This window comes from Lutzomyia longipalpis, chromosome 3 (assembly GCF_024334085.1).
Source record: "Lutzomyia longipalpis isolate SR_M1_2022 chromosome 3, ASM2433408v1".
Taxonomy (NCBI): Eukaryota; Metazoa; Arthropoda; class Insecta; order Diptera; family Psychodidae; genus Lutzomyia; species Lutzomyia longipalpis.
This window is the reverse complement of record NC_074709.1, coordinates 391,519-418,906: the sequence shown is the minus strand read 5'-3', so window position 1 is coordinate 418,906 and position 27,388 is coordinate 391,519. Positions and strand designations below refer to the sequence as shown.

Here is a 27,388-nt window from a genome sequence, read left to right as displayed (position 1 = left end):
CTTCTTTTAACTTTTATTTTTTTTTGTATAGGTACCTCTCGCAACATCTCTCTGCATCTTCACCAAGTTCTCGTACTTCTGTATAACTTTTGCATTAAATGGTTGTGCTTTTTATTTCTCCCTCTATTATGGTTTTATTTTTATTCTTAAACTCCATAAGACAAGAAATACCTCCTCTCCACCATTGGGTATGCAAATGTAAAATTAATCATGACGATGATGAGAGTTTTCACTCTCAATGTGCAAAAGACCTCGAAGATCGCGCAAAGTGATGTCACAACTGATCGTATCACACTGTTTCAACCAGCAGTGGTTTTCATATTAAATCCCATGTGTTGTCTTTGGGTATGCTGCACACAACCAAAATGGACAACTCACTGAATTATCACGACACCATAAATTTTTCTAAAAACACCACCTATTGATTTATCGCAAAATTCCGCGGAGAAAACCAAACAACGGTCACGATTTTGCGGAGAATTATTCCCGCCAACAAAAGCAATTCCGGGAAGTGAGAGCCCATATAGAGAGTGATTTTTCACCGTGAAATGGTCATGGGGATCCTTGTGAAGAACGCCGCCAAGTTTGAAGAAATTACCCATTGGAGATGATTAACCAGGAAACATCGACACGGCTTAACTTTCACACATTACCGCATCTAAGCTCCGCACAATCAATATTGTACCATGTTCATTGTTCTTCATCTCTTAGATTACTTCACAGCATCCCCTCATCCATCTAAAAATAAATACTAAACACACATCATTGATTCCCCCTGACCTGGAGCAAGGTCTCTCTGACTACACACCATTATATGGAATTAATCTACAATTAAATATTCTTTCAATTTTTGCCACTTAAAAAAAAAAACAAAAAAACCTTTTAAAATTCAATAGAGTGTCTCTGACTCCCATCCCGTCCAATCTATTGATGCTTCACTCTTCCCAAAAAGCATCCATTTGAAGATATTTCCTCGATTCCTCGCAGAAGACGTCATCCACCGCAATAAACTAAGCACAATGTGACTGATAAAATGCTACCAAGATGAAGTCACGGCTATTTATTTAGTTTCCAGCAGCATTCACTTTTTATCACATGTAAACAACAAAACAACAAATATTCGCGCATTAGCTTCAGGTGTGATTTTCTGCAAGGGCAAGTGTGATGGACTTACCGAAGCAAGAAATTTGTGTTCAAAGCATTCTTGGAAATTTCAAAAATAAAAGATGAATAAAAGACGATTGTGGGCGGGTATTCAGGAATTGTTTAAAAAAAAAATAAGAAGGATTTTTTTGATCATCTTCAATCTTCATTAGCAAGGTCATTGGTATTGGTTTGTTTTAACGTTCTAATTGATATTTTTGGTAAAAAAAAGTTTTTTATGCCGTGAAAAGTACTTTGATTGAATCTCTGTGTAGCCAAAGAAGCAAAAATATATAAAAATATTGAAATGAAACCCAGAAGAACTCTCCCTATGCGATGCGGTAAGTGATAAAACCTCCAAAAAAAGAACTTTAAATAACTACTCCGAAAAATTTGGATTTTTGAGAGAATTTTTGGCGATTTCTTCGAGGAAAATCAGCTTAAAGAAGCACCATAAACCACTCAAAAACAAAGATAAGTTACTACAATAATAGATAAGAAAAATTATATTAAAAAATTGAAATTAGGAAAAGGAGGGATGAAATAAAGGAATCAAGCAGGAGATACATCTTTAAAATAAAAAAAAGATCTTTAAAAAAATATTCAATTAGAACACAAAAACTTTGAATTTGATCTTATAAAAAAATCTTATTTCAAAAAGAATATTATTTTTCAATAAGAACAATGCTAATATCCCTGAAAATATCAATACAGTGAAATTTAGCCAATAATGAACAATTTTTAATTTAAAAAAAAAACGAAATAACAAAAACAAAAAGTAATTTCCCAAAAGAGAATTCAACTAAAAATTAATCAATAAAATATCTTTAAAAAGAAATTTATTCTATTGTTTTTATGCGGCGTCAAAATGAAATTTTTGTCACACAATATTTCACCCGCTAAAATTGGAGATGAGTTTGAAAAATTAATTGGCATCATTCGTCAATTTGTTGATGTTGAAATTCCATCTTCATTTGCTCAACATGAAGATGATCATCGCTGATCTATTGCCCGTAAGGCAACTGCAGAAAAAAAGGTATTACACACAATATTACCTTCTCCCATGCGCCGTAGAATTGAGCGAAGAAAGGTAGAAAAGAATAATTATGATAAAACGTATCATTGCATTTTATTCTTAAGAGTTATACCTTAAAATATTGCTCATCATCAGTGCGATGGAGGAAAAAAGCCATTCTCCATTTCACATCATCCATCTATCCGCCATCAAAGTCTCTCACACACAGATGGATTTGTAGCTCGTGTTAGGCGAAGGAAGCCACATTGAGCCCCATCATGCTTCCAGCGCAATCATTTCATCAGATCAACTAATTGAAGTCAATTCCATACAATAAAAGGCCTCTAATGAAAGAGCTTTGATCCCATAACTTACTCCCCAAGACATGGTAGGTATACATCGCACCATACAGCAAAGAGAGATGACTTAATAGGCACTGTTCGAAAATATAATATTTCTATTAATATTTCTTTTTCATCATCCTCTAATGAGCTTCTGATTGGCCCGATATATTTTTTCTATGACGATCCTTTTGCCCCCCCTCACTCCCCTATATGTCCCTTCCGGGTTGCCTTTTGAGGAAATTGTGAATAGATTTTTTTTTGTATGATCTGTGAAGATCACTCTGCGTGTGTTACGCCAAAAAACAACTGATGGTGATTAATGACGTGTAATAGAGTTGTTGTCGAAAAATCAAGAATCACCGCCATTCCACAAATTTTCGCCCGTTTCATCACAATCCAATTTGCGATGCGAAGCACCAAATGTGCAAAAGCTCCGTCTCCCAGTGCCGAGGATTGCTTTTAAGGTAATCAAAAACCACTCTTTTTTTCGTGTTGTCGAGAAGAAATTTTATGGTCTCTCCGGCAATTTGCGGTTGTAAATCTGAGATTTAGATTAGAACATCTTGAGTAAAGTGTGACAAATTTGTTTCTCAAAGAGAGAATATGGTTAGAACATCATTAAAAGTTTGCGAAGATGTATTTAGAATGTCTTCTATGCTGATGTTACCAAACTAAATTGCGAAAGGATAGGGAAACTGCGTGGAAAAATTTCAAGAATTATTTTAAGACCATCTATTGCTGATCTTTAATTTAACTTAAAGAATCTACTTACTTTTGTTTAATTTTATTAGCATAACGTCATTCTATGATAATAAACCGGGAAAACCAGAGTGAAAAACATTTTTTTAATCTAACTGAAATTCTAGCTTATTCCGGTGAAAAATAAGTTTTTTTTACATTTCTGAGCTTAGAAAGAATTTTTTGTTTTGTTGCAAAAAAAAATTAAAGTGAATAGACTCCTTTTTGCACAAAACTTTTTGAAAAACATTCTAATGATTCTAATGCTAAAGCCACTCATTAATATCATTTGAAATCTTTTGAAATGAACAAGCATGTACTTAATAAGTGTTTACATATTAGCAATTTTTTTTGTTCTGTATAGCCAGGGGCGTAGTTATAAGGAGTATGTTTGGGTGTCTAAACACCCTGTAAAATTTCACACAGCTATATTATTTTTTTCTTTAGAAGACGAAAGAAATTAATTTTAGACAAAAAATGCATTAAAAAAAGTTTTTTCATTCATTTGAATTCTAAAAAGAGGTAATACGGTTTAAGTAACTATCTCAATATTTATAAACCTCGACTAATAAAATCATTCTTTTAGAAATATTTTTAGCATCCTTTAAATAATTTCTTAAAGCACCCCCAAGAATGTACTTATATTTCTGACTACGCCCCTGTCTGTAACAATGTCTTCTAAATCAATACTTGAGACACAATACTTTATCTAACCACTCTCAGCATTACAAAATCCAATCAAAATCGTAGAAAAAAAAACATAATTTCGAAGGAACATGAATTCATTTGAATCGTCATAAAAGTCAGTCATTGCGGTGATCAATACAAATTATAGAAACGATTTAATGAGACAGATTGCCGGCAAAAGCTCCATGTGCGGAGATTGATGGACAAAAAGCTATCTGACATGCGTAGGGCACAAAAAAGCTGGTACATAGCTCCGGAGGACAATTAGAAGCGATGTGTAATAATGTGTTTTGCAAAAATGGCATAACAATCATGATTTTATTTTTAGAATATTAGCACAAACCATTGATTGAAATACTATATGGGATGATTGTGGTAAATGATGCCAAGAGATCATGTTGAGTGCCGCACGGTGCGAGGCAAAGTACCTACATATTGAAAATGGGAGTGCAGAGGAGAGAATGAAACAACAACCAGCTAAGAGAAAAAAAAGACGTTGAACACAAAAGAGTCTCATCTTGGTGGTGTTGTGTGCTCTTTTGGTCCAACTTTAACAGTTTTCCAATGATTTCATTTTGAGATCTACACGAGATTTTATGGGCATCCTCGCCCATATGTAATTCAGGTGCTCAAACTAAGCGATAGCGGGGTGATGGCGGGACCGCAGAGACGTAGAGTTTGAGGCCTTGAAGCACCCAGGAATGATCATGTTAGTCTGACCTTGCGGCTGTTCTTCTTGTCTCTTCCACACTGTGTTTTATGTGCGCTCTCATCCTGAGTATCTCACTCTCTGCCTCTTTTGCCATTTGTGCCCATGTCCCATGCCTGGAATCCTTCACCCCCACCCGCTATATAGCATTCCGCACAATCATGGCGATATTCACCTCCCTGCATACAGCTCCCCACGGAAACCCAAAGCGAGGGAATTATGGAAATGCCATTTTGCGTTTGAGATCAAGTCCAAGAAACCGCCCAAAATATTTTTCTAATCCATCCACATCGGACACACAGGTAAAGAGAGGTAAGCTAAGCTAAGTCCGTGAAGGAGGAATTCGCTCAGTCGGAACCGCCGCCACGACAAGAAGATCACCTTTGGTTTATTTTTAGCATTTTGTAGGAGAATCTAATACAAGAAGGGTTGAGACAAAAAAATGGGCGACCCTCCAGGATTATTAATAACAGCATCCATTTAGATGCTGTAAGAGCAGGATTGTAAATGATAGTAGAAAAAAAACAATCTAGCGCATCCTCGCGCTGTGGTGGCAACCCATCATTCATCATCATCCGCAATGGCAGGTGCCTAAATGACCTCACCAAACCACCAATTATTTCCTCACATCTAGCCGATTTTTTTCATTCACACAACTCAAAATTGCGGTGACGAAAGAGTATCAGAATCCGAAGAATTACTCCGCATATCCAGGTGATTTAATTGAACTCTATATACTCAATTCAAGGCTAGAAGGTGTATTACTTCCCGACGCTGCTGGATGGAGATTCTCAAAGCAGAACAGTTGACAAATGAACGAAAACATTAAGGAGATGTTCACGGTGTGATTAATTGGACCACCATTCAGGGTGTCGAGGTCGAAAATGTTCCTCCAAAATTGATTGTCGGCTCGAAATGTTCCCAAAACAGCCAGCGAGACCTGGGGTACGATGGTTGCGAATGCTAAGAAAATGAGCTATTCGCCAAAAAGAATTAATTGCTTTTAAATGTGATATCTCACACAGATCTTCAGCAGATTTAAAGCAACAAAGCGGGTAAAGATGAGAAAACGTTTAATTTTTTTTTGTTTCTTTTTCCGAATGTTGAGTAATTTAACCACATATTGAGGAAAGGATGGGTGCCTGACTTGATAGAATATGTATGACAAAAAAACTGTTGAAGAAATAATTTGATTTTCAGACAAATTAGTTAAAACTAAATTTAATTTTATGATTAGAATTTCTGGTTATTTCCTAGAATGAAAATTGCAACAAAAAAGTAAAAGATACCCACATTTAATATGTAAAACATGTAAAGGAAAAATTAATTTAAACTCATGCAAGAATAAATTTAATCAGTGAACAAAACATGTCTGACAACTCTTCACGCACAAAACAACCCAATTTTTCTTAGTCACACCACGGCGTTACGTCATGACCTAGACTCTGGAATTTCTTCATTGTGTACACAAAAATTTCCCAAAAAATCACCTGTGAGACTTTCATTGGCGTGAGAGCTGAAAAAAACAGTGTCACACAGAATCTTCACTTTTTGCCACATTTTTTTTTGCACACTCCAAGCACAGCAAAATTATTCAGGTGTACGATAAATCGAGAATAAATATTTACTTAAGTAAAATTAGCATTTTTCTCTTTGTGACTCCTCGTACTGAGCGAGTGGAAGAAGATGCAGGCACCAGGAGGAAGTTGATGTTGCCATAGAACGAGTTTTTCCTCCTGAGGCGCGACATCCCAGGAAATTGCGCACATTTAATTAATTTCCGTTTAGCATCATGCATTGATTTCCTCTCCTTATTCTCTCGCATCCCCACATGGAGGACGATGCACTGAGGTGAAACATTATCAACTATAATCCCTCCTTGCGTTCAATGCCAATGGTAAGCTTGTTAAGTTCTTTTTTTCTTGCAAAATTGTGCAGAGAGTAAGAAGAAATAAGATGTTGCCATTTATTTTATTTTATTCCTTACATTATACATTGACTATCCCATCACTATATGGTGGATACTGGATTTTAATGCATTGGAATTGTTATTCCAAGAAAATTTTTTCCCATCCACTATGTAGGTACTATTTTTCAATTTATTTTTTTCTTTTTTTTTTAATTAGCATTAAGCGTTAATTCAATTTGATTAGCACAATTTTTTTTATCTTTTTCTTTCCAACATAATCTTGATGTTTTTTTTTTTTAAATTTATCTTTGCTTCATACGTCAATGGTTCTATCAAATTTAATCATTGCATCAGCATAACTATTAGAAGATAATATTTTTTTTATCCACAACACAGCGATAGTACATTATTATTTTTCTACATTTTTCAGTTCTAGTTTGTGGTTGATCAGCATTTGCAGAATCTGCGCAAGTCTGAATGTGCTCTAAGAGTTTCTTTTTATCTTTTTTAGGAACAGCACCGAATGTAACTAGGATATTTCCGAATTTTTGAATCTTTGAGAAAGAAAAAAATTAAATAATTAAAAAAATCTTTTAATGGTAATTTTGAGAGAGTTTTATGTGTCTTGTAAAGTGAATAAAAGAAAAGGGATAGATCTTACATGTTTTTTTAGTGATCTTGAAATTTTCGTCAACGAATCCATAGTACGAATACGAGCAATGAACAATGCACATTTCATCAGTTTTCCCCAAATCTCTAATACAATTTCTCTGAAGTGCTCCAGCCAAAGATTGTTGAACTTGCGAGAAAAAAAATTTAATTCTAAATTATAATAAAGAATAAACAAACATTAAGTGTTCGGAAAACTTATGAAATAAAATAATATTTGAATTTGGCGCGCAATCGAAGTGGTGAATTCGTGTGGTGAAAATAGAGAATGTAGGGAAAAAAGAATGATTTGGCGGCAAAAATGACAGATCGGTTTTGGAAGGCAAGGAATACGGATGCAAACGTGCCTGCTCCGTAATAAAGTGTAATTTATCGCGTATAATTCGGGGAATTTCGCGAACATTTATGGTCCTTCGCAAGAACCAGGACCTATGGAAGTGCAGTGAAGTGATGGTGCTTGGAATCGGCTGCAATTGGGGGGAGAATTGAGGAAGAAAATTTGATTAAGAAAAATCAAATGGCGTCTTCATGATTCGTAGAATTGCAGTTCGATTCCAAGAAAAATTCCACAATGGGTCCTCGGAGCGGCTGTGGGGCCGCAAATAAGAAAGTGTGTCACTCCCGGAGAGTGATATGGTAAATCTGTGAGTACAATTAGGAGTAAAAGACTCCAAAGTGACAAATTTGGCATCAATTTATGTTGCAAATTTGACACGGAGGAACAAAATAGGGGACTTCACCTTTTTTGTCAGTGAAGTAAAAAATTAATAGGGGACGTCACCCATAAAAAGTAAAGTAAAAATTGTGTAAAATAACCGATTTTACAGCCAGAGTTTGAATTATTGGAAAGGATGCCTTAATTTAGGCACAAATGTTGAAATAATTTAGATGCATTTATTATTAATTGCATATAGAAAGGAAAGGTGAAAGGAAAGGTAACTTGAGAAAATTAAAATTCAATTTCTCATAATTTATAAAAAGGCGATCGTAAAATTATTTATTAATTTTTGTGCTTTATTAAAATGAATGAAAAATCATGTTTTGAAGGTTATTGAGTGCCTGCTAAGGTACTAACTATAAATAAAATGAGATTTACTCTTCCAAGAATTGTCCTAAGTGCTGGACAAATTCAAGCAGCCAAAAAAGGTTTAAAGTTTGTCCTAAGTACTGGACAAACTCATGGGGCCAACGTGCAGGCCAATAAAGGTTATAATAGTTTGTCCTAAGTACTGGACAAACTCATGGGGCCAACGTGCAGGCCAATAAAGGTTATAATAGTTTGTCCTAAGTACTGGACAAACTCATGGGGCCAACGTGCAGGCCAATAAAGGTTATAATAGTTTGTCCTAAGTACTGGACAAACTCATGGGGCCAACGTGCAGGCCAATAAAGGTTATAATAGTTTGTCCTAAGTACTGGACAAACTCATGGGGCCAACGTGCAGGCCAATAAAGGTTATAATAGTTTGTCCTAAGTACTGGACAAACTCATGGGGCCAACGTGCAGGCCAATAAAGGTTATAATAGTTTGTCCTAAGTACTGGACAAACTCATGGGGCCAACGTGCAGGCCAATAAAGGTTATAATAGTTTGTCCTAAGTACTGGACAAACTCATGGGGCCAACGTGCAGGCCAATAAAGGTTATAATAGTTTGTCCTAAGTACTGGACAAACTCATGGGGCCAACGTGCAGGCCAATAAAGGTTATAATAGTTTGTCCTAAGTACTGGACAAACTCATGGGGCCAACGTGCAGGCCAATAAAGGTTAAAGTACTGGACAAACTCATGGGGCCAACGTGCAGGCCAATAAAGGTTATAATAGTTTGTCCTAAGTGCTGGACAAACTCATGGGGCCAACGTGCAGGCCAATAAAGGTTATAATAGTTTGTCCTAAGTGCTGGACAAACTCATGGGGCCAACGTGCAGGCCAATAAAGGTTATAATAGGTTGTCCTAAGTACTGGACAAACTCAAGCGGCCAACGTGCAGGCCAAAAAGGGTTTAAAAAAAAAAAAAAAATGTTTAAAGGTTGTCCTAAGTGCTGGACAAATTCAAGCGGCCAACGTGCAGGCCAAAAAGGGTTTAAAAAAAAAAAAAAAAAAAACAAGGGTTTGAATAGACTGTCCTCAGTTCTGGACATTTTTAAAGGCTATGGTGCAGGCCAAACCAGTTCCTCCGGGAACAAACTGTCATCTGTCATCGATGCTGGACATCAACAGGCCTAAGCGCTGGCCATAATATGTCCTACGAAGGTTGAAGGTTTCGACTAGTCTTTGATGTTGAAAAAGATTATTCGAAGGTCTACGAAGCATACAAATAGTTCCTTCGGGAACGAAATGTTAATAGTGTTGAACATTTAAGGTGGTTTATTGCTAACCGTACAATCTGTCCGTAGTTCCGGACATTTAAAGGGCGTCGTGCTGAGCAGGATGTTTCCTTTGAGAACACATTTATTCATTATGGAAATATAAAGGACTTAATTGCTGGTCATCGTATTTCTTTGGGAAATTGCTTTCTCAATGATGGATTATTGAGGGCTTTCGTTTTTTATTCATAATACCTTCAGCAATATATTTGAGGGCCTATGTACTGGCCACAATGTGTCCTGTGGGACTGGGAAAGAGTTTAAAGGTCATGAAGTTTCCTTGGAAACTTATTTGTTTAGTGTTTCCTTTCAAATCAAGAAATGGACAACTGATTGAACGTCGGTTTGAAAGAACGTATGGAAAAGTGGCTTCGTTTCAGAGCAATAGAGGGTCTCTGTGCTAGCCAAGAGGATCGTTTCAGTGCAATTGCAGTTTGGTACATCAAGTTGATTGGTCTTAGTACTGACCATAAGTTGTAGCTGAAAACAGCGATCATAGGTTGGTCGTTGTGAAGGTTTCATGTGGGCCTCGAAGCTCACTCGTCAAAGGTTTAATAGATATCCTTCGGGTTTTCAAGTGCTCTTGCAGTCTACTAACTGCATGAGGGGACATTTGACACATTAAAGGATAGATTGAATTCAGAATCGAATGAAAGAGTCGAAGCATTGGCAACACAGAGAGTGTTACTTTTCATGGAAACCAAGAAGGTAAATTATAGTAAAAGTACTGCATCGTGGTGTCCGAAATAAAAAGAGCATATTAGTCGTGTTCTATTGAAAGACATATGATCCAGAGAAGGATACACTCGATATATGTTGATTGTTGAACAAGTGCAGATGTTTAAGGTGTCCCGTCTGCATAAGATTTCGCAAACAAGGTTCAGGTTCTGCACTTTCTGGCTCATACTCTGACTTGATCAGCCTCGCAATCGACGATTAGAGATCTAATGTCACGAGTGACTATTAAATTTAAGGTCGATGGTGTTGTTTTGAAAATGTCCTGATGAAAGTTTCATTGGGGACAAGTTCCCAACGAGGGAGAAGTAAGGAGAGTCGCAAAGGGATATGCAGATGCGCCCACGGGGGGACAAGGGACGGTCATGAAGGATACATACGTAGATGTTGATTCACTAAAGGAACTGGATAATGGCAGTACGAAAGGGATAAAGTGCTTGGAAGAGTCGTACGTGCCAAGGGTGATTCTTGATTAATCTCAAAAGCCCCACGGGTTAGAATAGAATAGGAATGGGATGTTCCGGGTGGATATACGAAAATCTCCATTGTCTGTCTAATGAGGAGATGAAGCTCTCCAGGTTGTCTGAGAACAGCTGATGATCGTGTTATGAATAAGCTTTAGCCAGTAGAGACGCAGTGTGAACTGTTATTGGAGGAGTTGTAGCAATTAATAGAGGTATTCGGAGAAAGGAATGAAGCCGCAGTGGAAGAATGAAAGCTGTTATAGTCATTTGAATGTTCTACCATCGAAATGAGAAAGCTATGAACTTAATGAATTCCTGGATAGGCTTGATCAAGTTTAAGCAGTGTCACCTTTCTTTAAAGTGGACGTGATACGAGTTGCTCACGTGATCAAGAATTCTTGTCAGAAGTTGTGGTAGCGTTTGCCTCACCGAATTTGGCTGACGCAGTCAGGGAGTCCGGTGATTGTAGAAGTGCGAATGTCAGCAGAATTTATGTTCTGATCGGAAGAAGGAATCAGTCGATTATAGTATTGCTCGAGTTAATTATATACATATTCAGCGAGTTCAGATTGAACGGAATGGCCGATATTGGTGTCGAAGCAAATCTAAAAAGAGGCTAAGGTAAAGACAAGTTACAAAGGCAGAATTAGCATCTCGTTGATCGTAAGAAACATTCAGTGAAGAAAACCGTAGTTGAAGGTAATTAAATGACAAGGTGTTAAGTCACAGATCCGGATGGAAGTAGCATTTGTGACACGAGTTGCAAGATTTCCCGTAGGGTTCAGACAGGAGGCGTGTAAGGCAATTAAGCAGATTTGCATTCGTAGGCTGATGCAAATAGAAAATAAATCCGATGGTAAAGTATGCTGCGATTCATATGAAGCCTTTAGGAAGATGTTAAGGGTCGGTGAGTAGACCTCCCGAGTAGCGATTCGGCGGGATCGCTCCAAATAATGTTGCAGTAAGAAGATCTTGCAGGTTGGGAAGTGGAGCCTGAAGTTTAGCATAGCGTCAAACGTGTAGAAGAGGATGTCAAAGAATTCTAAGTATGGTTGGCACTGGCGTTACAGTGGCAGCCCTTGTAGATGATATCAAAGTACGCAGTGGATAAGATTGACAATAGCGTAACTGTGGCTATCGCTAGAGAATTTGACAATAATTACATGAGGTAGATCTATAAATTGAGGTTCTAGAAGATTTCTAAGGGCAAAAGAGACATATTAGAGCTCGTGGAGTCAGTAATGTCCATTGAGCTGAATACATCGAGACATAGTGGATAAATTACGAATTAGAAATTCGACAGCTGGAAGTTGTCGAGAAGCAGTAACATCAATGGAAGCGGAACTCAATAGTGGCTGGAAGCTGAAGAATTTAGTTGTAGAGTGTCAACAGGAACTATGAGGTAATAGCAGTTGCAGAGGAATTTTTTGTCAGCTAGGGATAGTAGCGTTTGACAAAGGAAACAGTTGAGAAGGACGCTACACAATGAATAGGTCGAGCTATCGAAAGGAGATCATAAGTAGTAAAGCAGGACCGCCAAATCTTTCCATTTTTTGTGGAAATCGAAAAGAAGAGATGTTTGATGCTCAGCGGTATGCTTCCGCTCAAAGAGGGGGTGAAAATAGAGAATGTAGGGAAAAAAGAATGATTTGGCGGCAAAAATGACAGATCGGTTTTGGAAGGCAAGGAATACGGATGCAAACGTGCCTGCTCCGTAATAAAGTGTAATTTATCGCGTATAATTCGGGGAATTTCGCGAACATTAAGATTATAGCTTACCAAAAAGAATAGAGCAATAATAATAAAGCACAAGTGATTCATTTTAACAACAATTAAGTTCTATTAAATTCTCAAGAAATCATCCCGTTTTATACCGATCTAGATTAAAACAAACATTTTCTCTCTATTTGATTAATCTGTATTTGTTTAAGAGAAAAATAAATGTAGAAATATTTGTAAGTAAACTTTTAGAGAAAGCTTCTTCTGATCTGGGATTTAAGTCTTGAGTAACTTCTTAAAAATTCTGTATTCTATAGAATAAAAACATAAAGTCTTTTTCTTTCTTAATTTTATACTAAAGAAGTCACTCGAGTTGAATTTTTAGATTTGTTTACAGTCCCTCAACAAAAATAATGCAAAGGCCTTCACTAAAAATATTTTGTCCGAAAAAGTAGAAAAATATTTTTTTCTTGAAAACTATATTAATCCCCTTTCCTAATCTGCCAGGGTGACCAAAATCGGATAAGGGGTTGATTTTTAGGGGTTGATTGAAGAGAAAATGGCACTTTTTGCAAGGGTCTACTACGACTTTTCGACGGCTTTATTTTGCTTTTCATCAGGTCTTCAAAGTTTCTAACAATTGTTATTCCAAGAAAATTTTTTCCCATCCACTATATACTATTTTTCAATTTATTTTTTTTTCTCTTTTTTTTAATTAGCATTAAGCGTTAATTCAATTTGATTAGCACAATTTTTTTTATCTTTTTCTTTCCAGCATAATCTTGATGTTTTTTTTTTCGAATATCTTTGCTTCATACGTTAAGGGTTTTATCAAACTTAATGATTGCATCAGCATAACTATTCCAGGGTAATATTTTTCCATCCACAACACAACGATAGTACTTATTTATTTTTGTACATTTTTCATCTTTAGTTTGAGGTTGATCAGCATTCGCAGAATCTGCACAAGCCTCAATGTGCTCTAAAAGTTTCTTTTTTTCTTTCTTAGGAACAGCGTCGAATGTAACTAGGATTTTTTTGAATTTTTGAACCTAAAAAAACAATTCAAAACTTATTAAAATTAAAGGAAAAATATTTTAATGCTAATTTTGTAAGAGTTTTATGCACTCTAAAATTAAATACAAAAAAGGTATACAGGTCTTACATGTTTTTTAGCTATCTTGAAATTTTTATCAACGAATCCGTAGTACGAATACGTACAATGAAGAATGCAGTTTTCATCAGTTCTCGCCAATTCTCTAATACATTTTTCTTCTGGATGTTCAGCCAAAGATTGTTGAACCTGTGTCCAAAATAATTAAAATAAAATTACATAGAAATTATAAGAAAGAATAAACAAAAATTAAGGTTATAGCTTACCAAAAAGAATAGAGCAATAATAATAAAGCACAAGTGATTCATTTTAACAACAATTAAGTTCTATAAAGTTCTCAAGAAATCATCCCGTTTTATACCGATCTAGATTAAAACAAACATTTTCTCTCTATTTGATTAATCTGTATTTGTTTAAGAGAAAAATAAATGTAGCAATATTTGTAAGCAAACTTTAAAAGAAAGCTTCTTCAGATCTGGGATTTAAGTCTTGAGTAATTTCTTAAAAATTCTGTATTCTATATTAGAATAAAAACATCAAGTCTTTGTACTTTTATACTTAAGAAGTCGCTCGAGTTGAATTTTTAGATGTGTTTAAGGGCAGGGTGTATGACTTACATAAGAGTTCCTTAAAACGAATTTTACATAACGACTTTTCGACGGTTTTATTTTGCTCTTCATCACGTCTTCTAAGTTTCTAACAATTTTGTCTTAAATATCTGTTCTTGAATTAATTTTAAAAATTTTAAGGTGAGGAATTGAATTGGCAATGAAAAAATAAAAATTAATTATTAGAAAAATCAAAATTTAGAAATTTAGGAAAAAGGCCTGACTTCTCTGACATATAGTGACGTTTCGATAAAATTTTTATTGCCTTCTTTAGGATCTGTAGTTTAACGATTTACTTAATTTTCAATTTTCATAAATTTTCCCAATTTTGAGGAAATATTCATTTTTCTTTTTAAATCAACATTAGTTTAGAAATAGTTTAGGCATTAATGGCAGTGGGTATTGTTGTGGGGCACCTTTCTTTAGCATATACCGGCATATTTCTACACCTGGAGCGTGCTTTGGTGCACAAACACACCTCAACCACCAACAACATGCTCAGGTGTGCAACCATTCGGGTCCCCGAATACATTGAAAGAGTTGCTGTATCAACGGTCGCTGGCGTTCAATCTCACGGGCGCCTTCCTCGGCAAAATACAACCGAGATTCAGTCGAGTTGGGAACTTTGGTGTGTCCACACAGTAGTTTTGCGTTCGATTTTTCTTAAGAAATTTTTGTGCTATAGCGGTTAATAAAATACCAAGTTAACCCACTGAATATATATAATATACATTATATATGTGAAAAATAGAACTTCAAACTGAGGAAAAATAATTCAATTTCACGGCGTGTTGTTGTGGTGCCGATAAATAAACCCATTTAATGTGGAAAAAATAAAAAAAAATCCAGATAAGTTGTGCACTTCATATAAGAACTTGTTGATTTTGCATAAGACTGGACACTGTCGCGAAATACCGCATTTGTGCTTTTTTGCCGCAACCGCCAACCCTGAAGTTCAATTAAAAGAGAATAAAAACGATTTTTTTCACTGGAAAACACTTGGTGTGCATGAGAGTCAATTTAAAGTCTAATTTTTGTGATAATTCAATTTAAAATCCACTGTTAATTCCCATTCAAAGTGAACTTAATTGTGTGCCTGGGTTCTTCCTGTTTGTTTGTACCACCACCGCAGCAGCAGCATCAGCAGCATAAGCAAGATCTTGAGGATTTAAGAGTCTGCTTGCATTTGCCATCAGCATCGGTTGTCCAGGTACGTTTTATTAATATTCCTGTATGTAGTATGGATGGTCGATACGGCCCAGCCCAAAAAAAAAGACCAACCAAAGTTTATAAGTAGGTACCCCTCGCTATGTGCTCAAGGTGTTTTTACATTTTATTGTCCCTCGATTTACTCATTTTTTATTTTATTCAACAAACCAACCTACCTGAGGCAGGTGTTTCTCTCTACAAACGTGAGGAGAATAAATGAAGGGTGAAAATTATTGAATCGTCGTGTGCCTGAGCCTTTCACTTTCATAGCCACTTCTCAAAAAAAAAAGATCCACAGAAAAAAATTCTCTAAATTTAATTACAGGACATACAGGACAAAAGTTTAATCAATATAGCTTGTGAAGTACCTTTATACCTATGTTTATGTATGCAAAACACGTCTAGCCAAACAGACCTGAAAATCTAGTTCTTTTCCACTGCTTTTCATATCTCAAATTACCATAAATTTCTGCTGTTCCCATTCTGTTGTACAAAATTAAGTGGTAAAGAAATGAGCAAAAGAGTAGGAAGTGCGTTATCAAAAGCATTTTCTCCTTTCGCCACGCAATATTTAAATTCGACACAAGTTTTGGGTGAAGCTAATGGGGTTTTTAGACTTCTACACAGCTTGCAAAACTATCCATCAAAATAAATAAATATAGGGCTTTAATAAGTCAAGGACCACCTGCCAGACGGCTCATATTGAAAAGTAGGTATATTTATTACATATCTAAAAATATCAAAAGAAATCAAAAATTAGTTGTTGGAAAAATCTGATGTTTTCCTTCACTTATTTTTAATTTAAAAATTGATTAAAAAAAATTATTGATTTTTTTATTTGTACAAAAAGAAATGAAACATAATTTGGAGCTTTGAAAATTAAAAATTGAAGAGAATAATATCAATTTTTGATTAATAGTTGATTATTTAAAAACAAAACATTTTAATTTCTTATTTTAAAATTATCTCAAAAATCGTTTAAAAAAGTCTTATTGTTTCGGTAATATATTTAGACCAACACTAAACAAATAATTTAAAATTTATAATTTTAAGCATTTTTCACAGATTTTGCCTAATTCTCAAATGAAGTCCAGCTTAAACTTGACTGCAATTTATGACATCAAGCTTTTAGTCAATAAATCCAAAAACCTTTGCTAATTAATCTAATGAATTGAATATTAGCCCGAATGCTAAACATCCGCATTCTCTTGTCAATTTTAGCACAGAGATGTAAACCCCCTGACGTGCTAGCAGCATGAATACATACATACCTATAAAAAAAAGCTCCTCACTTTGGTCCATTTGCGTGGAAACGCTTGATGGGGTGAAGAGGTCAGAGATGTGCAAATGATTTTTGCCAGGATGCTCTCATTTATTCTCCGGAATGAGAATGCCAAAAAGGCATACAAAGTGATTTATCGTCTCGTCGGTATATATAGATTATTATATTTTCCTTTTTGCAAAGAGCATTCTCCACACACAGAGGGGTAGCAAAATGATGGTCAAAGCACTTGGGAGATTTTTTAATTGTTTCACGTGTGGAGGAGCTCTCATTTAACGCGAAAAACCCATTGGAACGCGTCTGCAAAAGTAAACTTTGGGATGTTCCCCGTGCACAAGAGTTGGATGATGATGATGGTTTCTGTAGCATCGCAACTGAGGCCATCGCCTTTTTGCACTGCAAATAATAAATTATTAAAATCTCACTTCTTCCCATGGCGAGAAGCATCCCAACACCACGGCAAAACATTCTCAGACGCATACCAACATGATTGATGATGTGCATTTGCGTTGTGCTCTTTTCTTTTCATTTTTTTTTTATTATTTTCACACAAAATTCAGATTTTTCACCTGAAACAGCAAATCCATACAATAACCTATGTTATACATTATAATTAATTCGCAAAGTGGCCTTCACGTTTTTATTCCAATTCACAGTGGTTGTCAAGAAAATGTGCGTGAAGTCGCGAGAAATGTCGCAATTTTCTCTTTCGTCAACGCGCCTTGCCAATTTCTTTTGACGCACACGTTCGTGACAAAAAAAAATTGGGGACTTTTTCGCGCGCGATATCACCTTATCAATTGATATCGCAAGATCTTGGAGCCATGACACTAGAAATTTATTTATTATTAGATTCCCTCACAGCACTTTGATATAGATATCGCTCAAGTAAGTGTTTTCGATGATTGTCTGGCACATTCACTTCTTAGAAATTTTTTTTTGTGCAAATTGGATGAGAAATTTTGCAATTTCGCTGAGCAATTGGCAGATAGAAATAGGCATGGTAGACATGGGAGAAATCTTACAAAATACTGGAGATTTCTAGGCGCTATTTCACTACAGGGGCGTAGCCAGAAATTACATCTCCAGGAGATGTTTTTGGGATTCAACATTTCATTTCATTTTCTGTGAAAGGATACTAACAGTTTAAAAAAAAAAACAATTTAAAAATCTTAATTAAGAATATGTACTGAATCATTACCAGTTGAATTCGAATAAACAATTTTTGATTATTCGTTTGTGAAATTCTAAAGTTTGACGTATCTTTTTAAAAGACATTTGACTAAAGTATAAAGGTTAAAGAGTAAAGAAGAATAGGAACAATTTTTAAATTAAAATCATGTAAAACCAGTAAAAAGAACTCATAAATATTTTTTCCCCGGAATGAAAATGAAAATGAATGAGACATATACCTTTCTCTATGGTTGTCCCCTCGTGGTACACAAGTCCATCACTAACGAGGCAAAATTGTTGCAATTTACCTTTTCACTTATTGCTACCATGACGATTTAACCGTGTATATAGTGCTTTTTTGTACACCTCATGCAGAAGCCAAAAACCAATAAATAAAATTTATGCTTCACAAGAAAAGTGAAATAACACGTGAAATTTGAAAGTAATATTTAATTCCCTTTCTTGCGCGCTAAGACGTGTATGTGAGGAAAAGGTGCCACTGCGTACATGAAAATGAAGTTGAAATTTAATTAAAGTCGATGAAAAGGTCTATCAGTGCTAAATCTTCCATTTAATCGGAAGCGCTTTCCCGGGTATGTAGCGGCACAAAAAAAAACATGAAGAAGCTTAATCGGCATGTTATTTGCGTAAGACGATTAAATTGCCTTTCCACAGCGTAATTTATTTAAACTTTCAGTGGACAAACATTGGTGGAAAACATAATTGATACGATGATTTTGGTTCCATTTGAACATAAAAAAATCTAATAGTAAATCATGTTCAATTTCCACGGTCTCACGTATATTTTAGCTGAAGAAAAAGCGTCTGAATGATTTATTTCGTAAGATTTGTGCATTTTTGTCCTCGACGCTAAACCACTCATCATCGGAGGCATTAAAAGAGATCTTTGGTGTAAGAGAAAAAAACCAGATGTGGATAATTTTTGCGAAAGAAGCGCACGTTGATGAGAAAAAAAGGCAATCAAAGATGACGATCGAATAGCACTCCCCCGAAAAATTGGAGTCCTCACATGAAGAAAAAACACTTCTTGCGCTCACTCATAAATTGCCTAGCCCCTGTAATTTTAGCGCAACACTTACGGTGATCAATTAACCTCGTTAAGGTGCAAAATTTCAATTAAAATGAAAAAATTATGAAATTTTAAAATTATTCCAAAGGAGGGAAATGTTGTGCTGTTAAAATTTTCACGAAGTTTCATGAAAGCTCCATGAAATGCATAAAAAATTCAATAATTCCCATTTCTGTCTCCCCCAATTACTCGGCGTCCTATATATTTCTCATACAGAAGTCCATGTTTGCTACTAAAAATTCCTGAGATATTTGTCCAATCCTAACGTGGATTAATTCACTGTGGTGGATGCACTGGCAGAACGCGTGAAAGGTCTCGCGGAGAGACACAAACTCGAATTGAGTCCACTATGTGCTGCTGTTTGCTATATAATTGGTGGGTTTCGAAGTGCACATTTAGAAATTCCTCCTTGGCTATTCCGCGAGCCAAAATACCCGGCCAGGGGAAAATTTATGGCAATTTGCGGAGTTCGTGATGATTTTCGGTCCAGAGCAATTGGCGCTTGGATTTGGCATTGAATTCCCTTTTAGCTTGTCTCTGTGTGCTTCTCCGCATCTCCAAAGGTCACGAAGCTTTTTTTTTCATACAATCCGTAACTTCTTCGGAACTCTGTAAGACTTTTTTCCGCTTCAGCTGCGTATTGGCGGCATCGCGTGGATTATGACGCGATGGGAGATCTCGCTCTACGTCTATGACATTTCACAAATGCATTTAATAAGATGGAGGAAACTCGATAAGAATTCGAAATCTATCCGGTAATTATGTTTACAGTGTATGTAACGATTAACATCAATTTTTCCATTGTTCATGGGGTTTGTTTTTTGCCATCAGCCAGGACTGACCTCAAAGCTTCACATGATTTGTGGTGTGGCATTTTACCTTATGACTTGGACTTTTGTGTCACAGTAATTTTTTTCATTGCATCTTTTCAATAGGATGAAAAAAACGGATAAAAATTTATATGTGTTATGTATAATTTAAAGAGGTTGATAAGTAATTTAAATTTACAAACTATTTGTAATTTTAGTAGAATTTTTATATCGAAACAGAACAATTTAAGAAAGTATTAAAATAACGAAATTTGTAAAACTTATCTGAAAATGAATTCAGTCTGATCTAATCACAAAACCTAAGAAAACCAGGCTTTCAAAAACTTTGTCTAGCCTAAGAAATATTAGGCTTTCTACAAAAATATTAGAACAAGCTATAAAATTTAAATTTAGCTTAAAAACCCTAAGCCTAGCTTAAATCAAATTAAGCTTAGGCTAAAAAACTTAGACTTTACTTGAAAAGTTTGGGCTTAGATTTTAAAATCTTGGAAATAGTTTAAAAAGCTTAGTCCTAGTATAGAAAACTTAGATCTAGCATTAAAAACCTAGGACCTATCTTTAAACAGTTCGTCTTTAACTTAGCCTTATATTTTAATTTTCGATTGTTATGTAAAATTGGATTTTATTTTATTATTATTATTTTTTTATTTTTTTAACTCGTAGTTATTGTGAAGGTACAAAAAATTCAATTTTACATAACAGTCAAAAAATTTTTTTTTATGGACAAAAAAAACTTAAAGCTCAAAAATTGCTATCGAAACGCCCCATGCTCACGATTGAGAAAAAAAAGACACAATTAGAGAGCTCTCTGAGGAAGGCAGCAGAGGTATACAGAAAAAGGCCCCGAAGAGACATCTCAAGAATCCATGGGCAAAGGAACAAAGAACGATATTTAAAACTGAATCACGAAAAATAAGCGATCAGTGGTTCCGATAAATTTAATGGTGTTCCAAAATCGTACTGAATTCAATCTCATCGGGATGCTGGATTGAGAGAATAAATGGATTGAGGTAGACAAAAAAAAAGTGGGAGAGCCAAAATGAAATATCAAATATCCTAGAATTATCCAATTTTCTTGCAATCTCACATAAATTTCAAAAGCTGAGGGTGTTTTTTGCAGAGTTAATTGAGATGTGGTTTTTAAGGTTTTTCAAAATATCCATACCTACTAAATCCATGCGCTTGGGTGTTAATGATTGAGGAAAAAAGGTGTGTGTGTGCACGTGAAGACAGATGCAAGAAGTAATTTCATGAGTTTCAATCAAATTGTCAACATTTGGGCTGTGTTATATGGCAAGCAATATTTAAATATTCCATCAAAAAAAGGTGCGATTAGTGCACAGCCGCGTGATTTCTTCGCCAAACGCCTCGTGTGTCTAATAAAGTAATTTCAGGTGAAAAAAAACGAATTTTCTTTTATGAATGAGGTGTTTCTTTTTTTTTTGGGCGATGGCGTCTTAGAAAATAAAAGAGCAAAGAAGTGATTCATTATGCAATGGGGTGACCCAATTGACAATTAAGAATTAAGAATGGAAATTTTTTCGTGACGGAAAATGGAATTTCCTGAGTGAGAAAACAAACCGACTCCCCCTCAATTGAGTGGAATTTCAAGAGTGCGCGAGGATTTAATAGAGGAACACAATGGGCTTTAAGAAGTTATACATAGGTTGAAGTTAATTCATCCCAATTCATCCAAATTGTGGGCTTTATATACCCTCCGCCGTGCGATCATTTCCTATGTTATTTGGAGGGAACTTATATTGCGAAAAGTGTGTCAGAGTCATTAGACGATTTATGATGATGAAACGGACGCGATCGCCACAATGTATCCCCAGTCAAAATACTCTTATTAATTTTATTTCATCCACCCGATGAATTAGAGACTTTTTTTCTCCTTCTTCATCTCAACCACGGCAATTTCTTCAGATACCGCGCGCGCGTGATGGACGTTGCATCACGACAGATCAACACATCGAACTGATCACAAGCGATCATAAACAACTCATATCCCCATTGCCATGTTGAGATCATTGAATTTTTGCACTTCTCACACAGGATTAGCATTTGTGCCATTTTGGTGATCACCTCCTATTAATTTTTTCCTATTGTAAAAAATATGGCAAAAGAGTGCAAAAAAAGAGTTTCTTGTCGCGCGATCGCGATGAAAAGATTGATTAAACTGTATTCTTCGTCATTGCACGATCACCAGTGTGAGATGAATACGTTTAAATAAAAAAAAATCAGCATCAATTCAGAAAATATTTCCCCTCATACCCGCACAGGTCAAAATGGTCAGTGTAGAGATTCTCTCGTTGAGTGTGAGAGAAAGATCGCATGGGGCAGTCACATCGACGATCCCTTCAAGATTCTCAGATATGATATTCTGCATTTCATTAAACCCATATGGAGTTTTTTCCGTAACCTCTGAGAATTTTTCCACGGACCTTGGATCACAATTTACATGCATATATATTTTACACCACGATCGCTGTGAATATCTCAGAGTTGTGATCACCAAAATATACAATACTGCGGAGACTTGGTCAAACTATGCGATCTCACCGTATGATCCACACATAGCGATCGGACCTTTCCTTTTTGCAATTTTGTTGTGCAGAAATTTTTTGTCAAAAAGTCCCATAAATCATGAGATTAGCGAAATACTGTACGCGATCGCTTCCTTTAGGGAGAGACAGAGAGAATAATGCCGTATGATCCCAGACCACGGGATCAGCAATTGATCGCCTCCACACGACAAATTTTTCCTCAACGTGTGATCCTCACCACGAAGCGTACGATCACGTATTTGGTCATGGGGGTGGGAGCAATTATAAAATTTCCATGTGCCAATTGATCGCGAGGCATTTAATGAATGTGCTCAGTTTTGGTTAACATTTGCTTGTCGACATGTCGACAAGCGCGAACCGTTACATTGCATCGCGGCTATCAATGAAATTGATCACTAATTCATACTTATGTACATTTCGCATAATTCACGATCGCAGCTGTATACTTTTCTCACAGACCCGATATATTGTCCAAATACTTGAAACGACTCCTATGAGCTCTATTATTATTTATGATCGCTTGTGCCAGTTGCATTGTATGTAGATAGGTATGCTGAGGGATCTCCATACTTCTCCTTCTTATTTCAACAAACGGGCTTTTTTTTCTTTGATTGATTGACTTCGTCTTATTTTTTTTGCCTAGTTTCTGTTGTTTTTTAAAGAACAAAGCATTTTAAAAAAATCTTTACCTTCATTTCGTTTAAAATTTTCAATAGTTTAAGAAAGTTTTATTTAATTTAAAAAGTGGCATTAAAAAACAATTTGTGGATGTTTTTCTTTATGTAATTGAGTCTTAGATTAAACACTAAAAGAATATTTAGCATAAATGACCCTTTAAAGAGTTAAAGACTTATATGATGAATAAACGACATTTTAAATTAAATTATTTATCTAAACTTTTCTACATAATAATTTACACAAAATAGTATTTTTTGCTTTTTAGAAAATTGAGAGCTTCTCTTCCAAAACTATTAATTTACTGGAAGTCACGATAAATCCAATAAAATAAATTAAATCCAATAAAAATAATTCACTTATATAACTTTAGGGCTTTTCATTTCGAAGAAAGTGCAGTATCTCTCCTAAAAGCTCTTAAGATTTTGATGCACTTCTGGGAGACATTTGGTGGCAATAAATGTGAAATACGGACCAATAAAAGTTTCTCTTATGGATTGAATTTTTATCGCAACGAAGTAACTTCTTACTCAGCCAGACAGACACCACAGTGTGTCAAATGGGAGAGGCCCATTAGAATTCCGGATTGACGTTTGAAATATATATAGCAATGAACAAAAAAAGGTGAAAATATAAGTTATCGTTCCAATAGGTATAGAGAAACACTTAAAATACAATTGAATTTGATTTGGTGCTCTTGGAGACATTTTGATTTATTTATTGTGTCTCATTGTTGACAAATTTACTGGAATTTGGCGTCCTTGTATGGTTGTCTATAATATTTCATTCACAGGGAATTTCTCTTTCTCTTCCCTATATGTTTGTTTTTCCACATATACATGAACTTTATTGCAAACCTAATGGCCCACATACTAAAAATAAAATTAGGGTATGTTTGGTATAGAGAGATACACGCCAAAAAGCTTTTAAATAAGTGTCGAAGGAACTTTTTCACCTCCATATAATCATTATAGGGAAAGAATCTATAAGACAATAGAATAAAGGAATCTATACAAAAATTATATATTCTATATAGCACACAGAGATATATATAGGTGTTGTGTTTTGGGATTTTAATGAAATGAAAAGACTATTTTGCATAAAAAGCTCCACATATGTATACATAATGCAGCGCGTGTGCTCCAAAAGTGTATAAATGCATGTTTAATCCAGGGAGAAAAAAAAAGCTCATGCAAATTACCGCGCATTGTTAATTTTAGAACAGAATTGCAAGCCTGTAGAATGACGTCTCTCTGTGCAGTTGGGTTGCCAAATAAATCACCCACGCTCAAGGGTCTCCGCACATGAGCAACAATAAACATTAGAGTGCATTAAAGTGATCATAGTTTGTAAGAAATGAAGCATGGCGAAATATATCTTCGTGTCAGGCACGCACAAATCAGCTCATTCATTGTTCCTGGAACCCCTTGTAGTTGGTATATGCTTTTAGATACATTATTATATTTACGGAAAAACTGAGAAAAGTCCTCATTTCTGAAGGTTTTTTTTTATCTCCTTTGTAATGCACTACGACAAAAAATTAACCATAAGAGAGACTAACAGCGCTGGATAATTCAAGGAGAATTCACTCCGAAATACCTCGATTTCATCGAGACGTAAGCCAACTAACCAACTAACCGAATAGAGACAGCATCCAGCACAATTCTGCATTGTTCTCTATGTTTCTATTTCATATATAATACGCTGCGCGAGATGAAATATAATGAATAGAGACAATATCAGGCTTGTGCCTTATCCCAGAAATTCAAAAAGACTTTTTATTCTCAATCTCGGTGGCATTTCCCTCGCTATTCTTGTAGCTCTTGAGAGATAAAAAAAAATGAAAGAAAGATAATTTAGAGGGGGCAAATAACTAAGACAATTTATGCAGCTCATTAGGAATTTAGTTGTACCAAAAAAAAAGTAGGAAGATGCATTGCATCGTGAATTGAAGATAAAGAAGCATCCTAAAATTCCCATTGTTTCATTGCGATGGCTCAAAAATTACTTACATTCCATTGAGTGTTTTTCCCAAGAAATTCCATGGCTTTTCGGGATGTAGGTTAGTGACCTTCTTGACCGGAGATCTTCTCCTGAGATCTTCTGGAATTGGGTGCGACAATGTGCAAATCTTATGCAAAAACGGGCTATTGCACAAAATCCCGGAGACTCTCGAGAAACATTTAGCGTGGATCTCATGGCTAAACTGGATCTCTTTGGGATGACAGGAAAACAAAAGCCGATTACCAGGGAGCTGAGAGGATGCGGCATAAAAAAAAACGAAGAAAAAGAGTCAAACCCAAGATGTTGAAACTGGTTTCCAAGTGTCGCGACTTGAGACATTGCACCACTGATCATTTGTCTTTAATCTTCTTTCTTCGAGCGCGAGACATTCTTCCTGCGCGTCGTGGCCCGTCTTATATGCTCTTTTGCTACTTGTTGCTCTTCCTCTAAATCTATGTATTTGGGGCAGAAGACGAGTGGTGAGTTCGCGCTGGGTTAGACAAAAAAAGAAACACAGTCAAAGTGCTTTTAATTGCCTCAAGGTGAACCCCATCTATTGGGTTTTTATGAGCACGCCAAGTTGGAGGAGTTTTCATGATTTTCGGAAATAATTAATGTCGCATTACAAATTTTGCACAGAGTGAGGGAGGGGGGCATTTAATTACCCAGAAGAGACTCATTTCAGTGGAATCAAAATGATGGAATTCACCTTGAAAGGCTAAAGAGCATTTAAAGTTCACTAAAAACTAATTAAACTAATTTATTAAAAATCCCTTAGCGATCTCGAAAGCTCTTCAAAAGCTTAATCGAAAAAAAAAATGTATTCGCGAAAGAAGTTGAATTTTCCATCACTAAAGGTGTTATGTTACAATGACTTTCTGCACCATTTGGTAAATTATCATTCTATGTAGACGAAGAAGATTTCCCAACATAAATGGAAAGTTCTTGGTGTGATGTGACAAGGAGGGAAGTGCGAGATGATGAAGACTGAAAGACAAGCCGCCCGCCAAACCCATTTCTCCTTCATTAAATTCTGTAATAAGATAGTTAGAGGACGTATAAATAGAAAATGTGACACTCCTTCTCACCCATTATTAGTGTCGCAGTAAATTCATGTGATTTACCATGGCGAACCTCTCTGTCGCCATACGACAATCAATCTCGCGGGACTTTTTTTACCTGCCTCGTCGCATTTTAGATTTTCTCCATGTCATACCTTTGCTTTTCGCGCGTCTCACTCTTGGATTCTGTTTACGATGAATACAAGCCAAAATGACTTGGCGGATTGCTTACTTTCTTGAAATTGTTTATTTTTAAATTCACTTGTATTAAATTAAATTCTTTATACATGATTGACATTGCTCTAAAATCGGTTGTTATTAATTTTAAGCATTGACATTTCTTTTCTAAAGTTTAATAAATAATGGCCAAATATCTTAACTAAAATATTACTAAACACCAATTAAATGAAAAAACAAAATTTCTAAAATTGCTTTAAAATATTTTCATAGGAAAATCAAATGAATTTTCCAAACGTTTAACCAAACCAATTCAAAAATTAATCAATTACAATAGTCAACCATCCTTAGAAAACAACTTCCAGGCTTTGGCTCTATGAAGGTGTGCAGAAGTGAATTTCCGGGATAATATTATTGGGTGAAGTGAGGTGTATAGGTTGATGGTAAATGCCCTAACAGACAAAAAAGAAAGGTTTCTTTGCAACAAAAGACACGCGCGCGATAAATTAAGTGACTGTCACAGCTGATTAAGTGCAATATTGCATGCTTCATTTGATCGCCACTGCCATGTGCAACAATGTCCATCGTTGTAAATCACATCAATCAGTGGATTGCACCCAACATATTGGGGTATATTTTGCTTCTTCGTCACAGTTTTACCGCGAGCAAATCAAAAAATTGCAATTTGACGGACTAATTGTCGCACACCTTCCTCGAATGCTCATCATAAATCCATCTGCCAGAGGTACCTACATACACAGCCCCCTTGAAGGTTTGTAAAATGGCTTAATTGGGAATGCGCGTCCGTGTTTTTTTTTTCCAAAAGAGACAGCAAAAGGACCACGTGGATATGATTATTTTCCATAGCGAAAAAGCATTTGACAGGGATTTGCAATTTAAGCGGATTAGCATGAGAAGTGTGTCTCAAATTCTAGCAATTTTACCATTTAATTTACTGCAAATAGGTGTATTGTGGTATAATGGCAAAACAGGAAAAGATTTAGCTGTTCATACATTATTGAGAAAATTACGTGGACCCCATGCAAAATTTAGATGGAATGCAAAATTTTCAATTCAATTTAAAATGGAAGAAATGGCGGTA

The 27,388-nt window shown here is 35.6% G+C and overlaps 2 protein-coding genes across 3 annotated transcripts in view; one reads left to right on the top strand and one right to left on the bottom strand.

The window, feature by feature from the left end:
• Positions 1-13,062: 13,062 nt before the first annotated feature.
• LOC129793128 (uncharacterized) lies at positions 13,063-13,958 on the bottom strand. Its single transcript, XM_055832781.1, has 3 exons — positions 13,877-13,958; positions 13,662-13,799; positions 13,063-13,548 (listed from the first exon to the last, which is right to left on the bottom strand). Exons 1-3 carry the CDS (start codon positions 13,916-13,918, stop codon positions 13,309-13,311), a joined length of 420 nt encoding a protein of 139 aa, XP_055688756.1. The 5' UTR covers positions 13,919-13,958; the 3' UTR covers positions 13,063-13,308.
• An 835-nt stretch (positions 13,959-14,793) lies between these two features.
• The window catches only part of LOC129793127 (uncharacterized), a 67,911-nt gene continuing 55,316 nt past the window's right edge, over positions 14,794-27,388 (top strand). The window contains exon 1 of one of the 2 annotated variants that reach the window (XM_055832779.1): positions 14,794-15,428. The gene's annotated coding sequence lies outside the window, so the exon portion shown is untranslated. The remainder of the gene's footprint in view (positions 15,429-27,388) is intronic. The other variant, XM_055832780.1, reaches the window with a different exon arrangement.

Excerpts from the sequence above, each read along its gene's own strand:
- LOC129793128 (XM_055832781.1), bottom strand. The coding sequence starts at position 13,918 with ATGAATCACTTGTGCTTTATTATTATTGCTCTATTCTTTTTG. Across the intron at positions 13,800-13,876 it reads TTATTGCTCTATTCTTTTTG|GTTCAACAATCTTTGGCTGA; the intron begins GTAAGCTATAAC and ends TTTTGGACACAG. Across the intron at positions 13,549-13,661 it reads TCAAGATAGCTAAAAAACAT|GTTCAAAAATTCAAAAAAAT; the intron begins GTAAGACCTGTA and ends TTGTTTTTTTAG.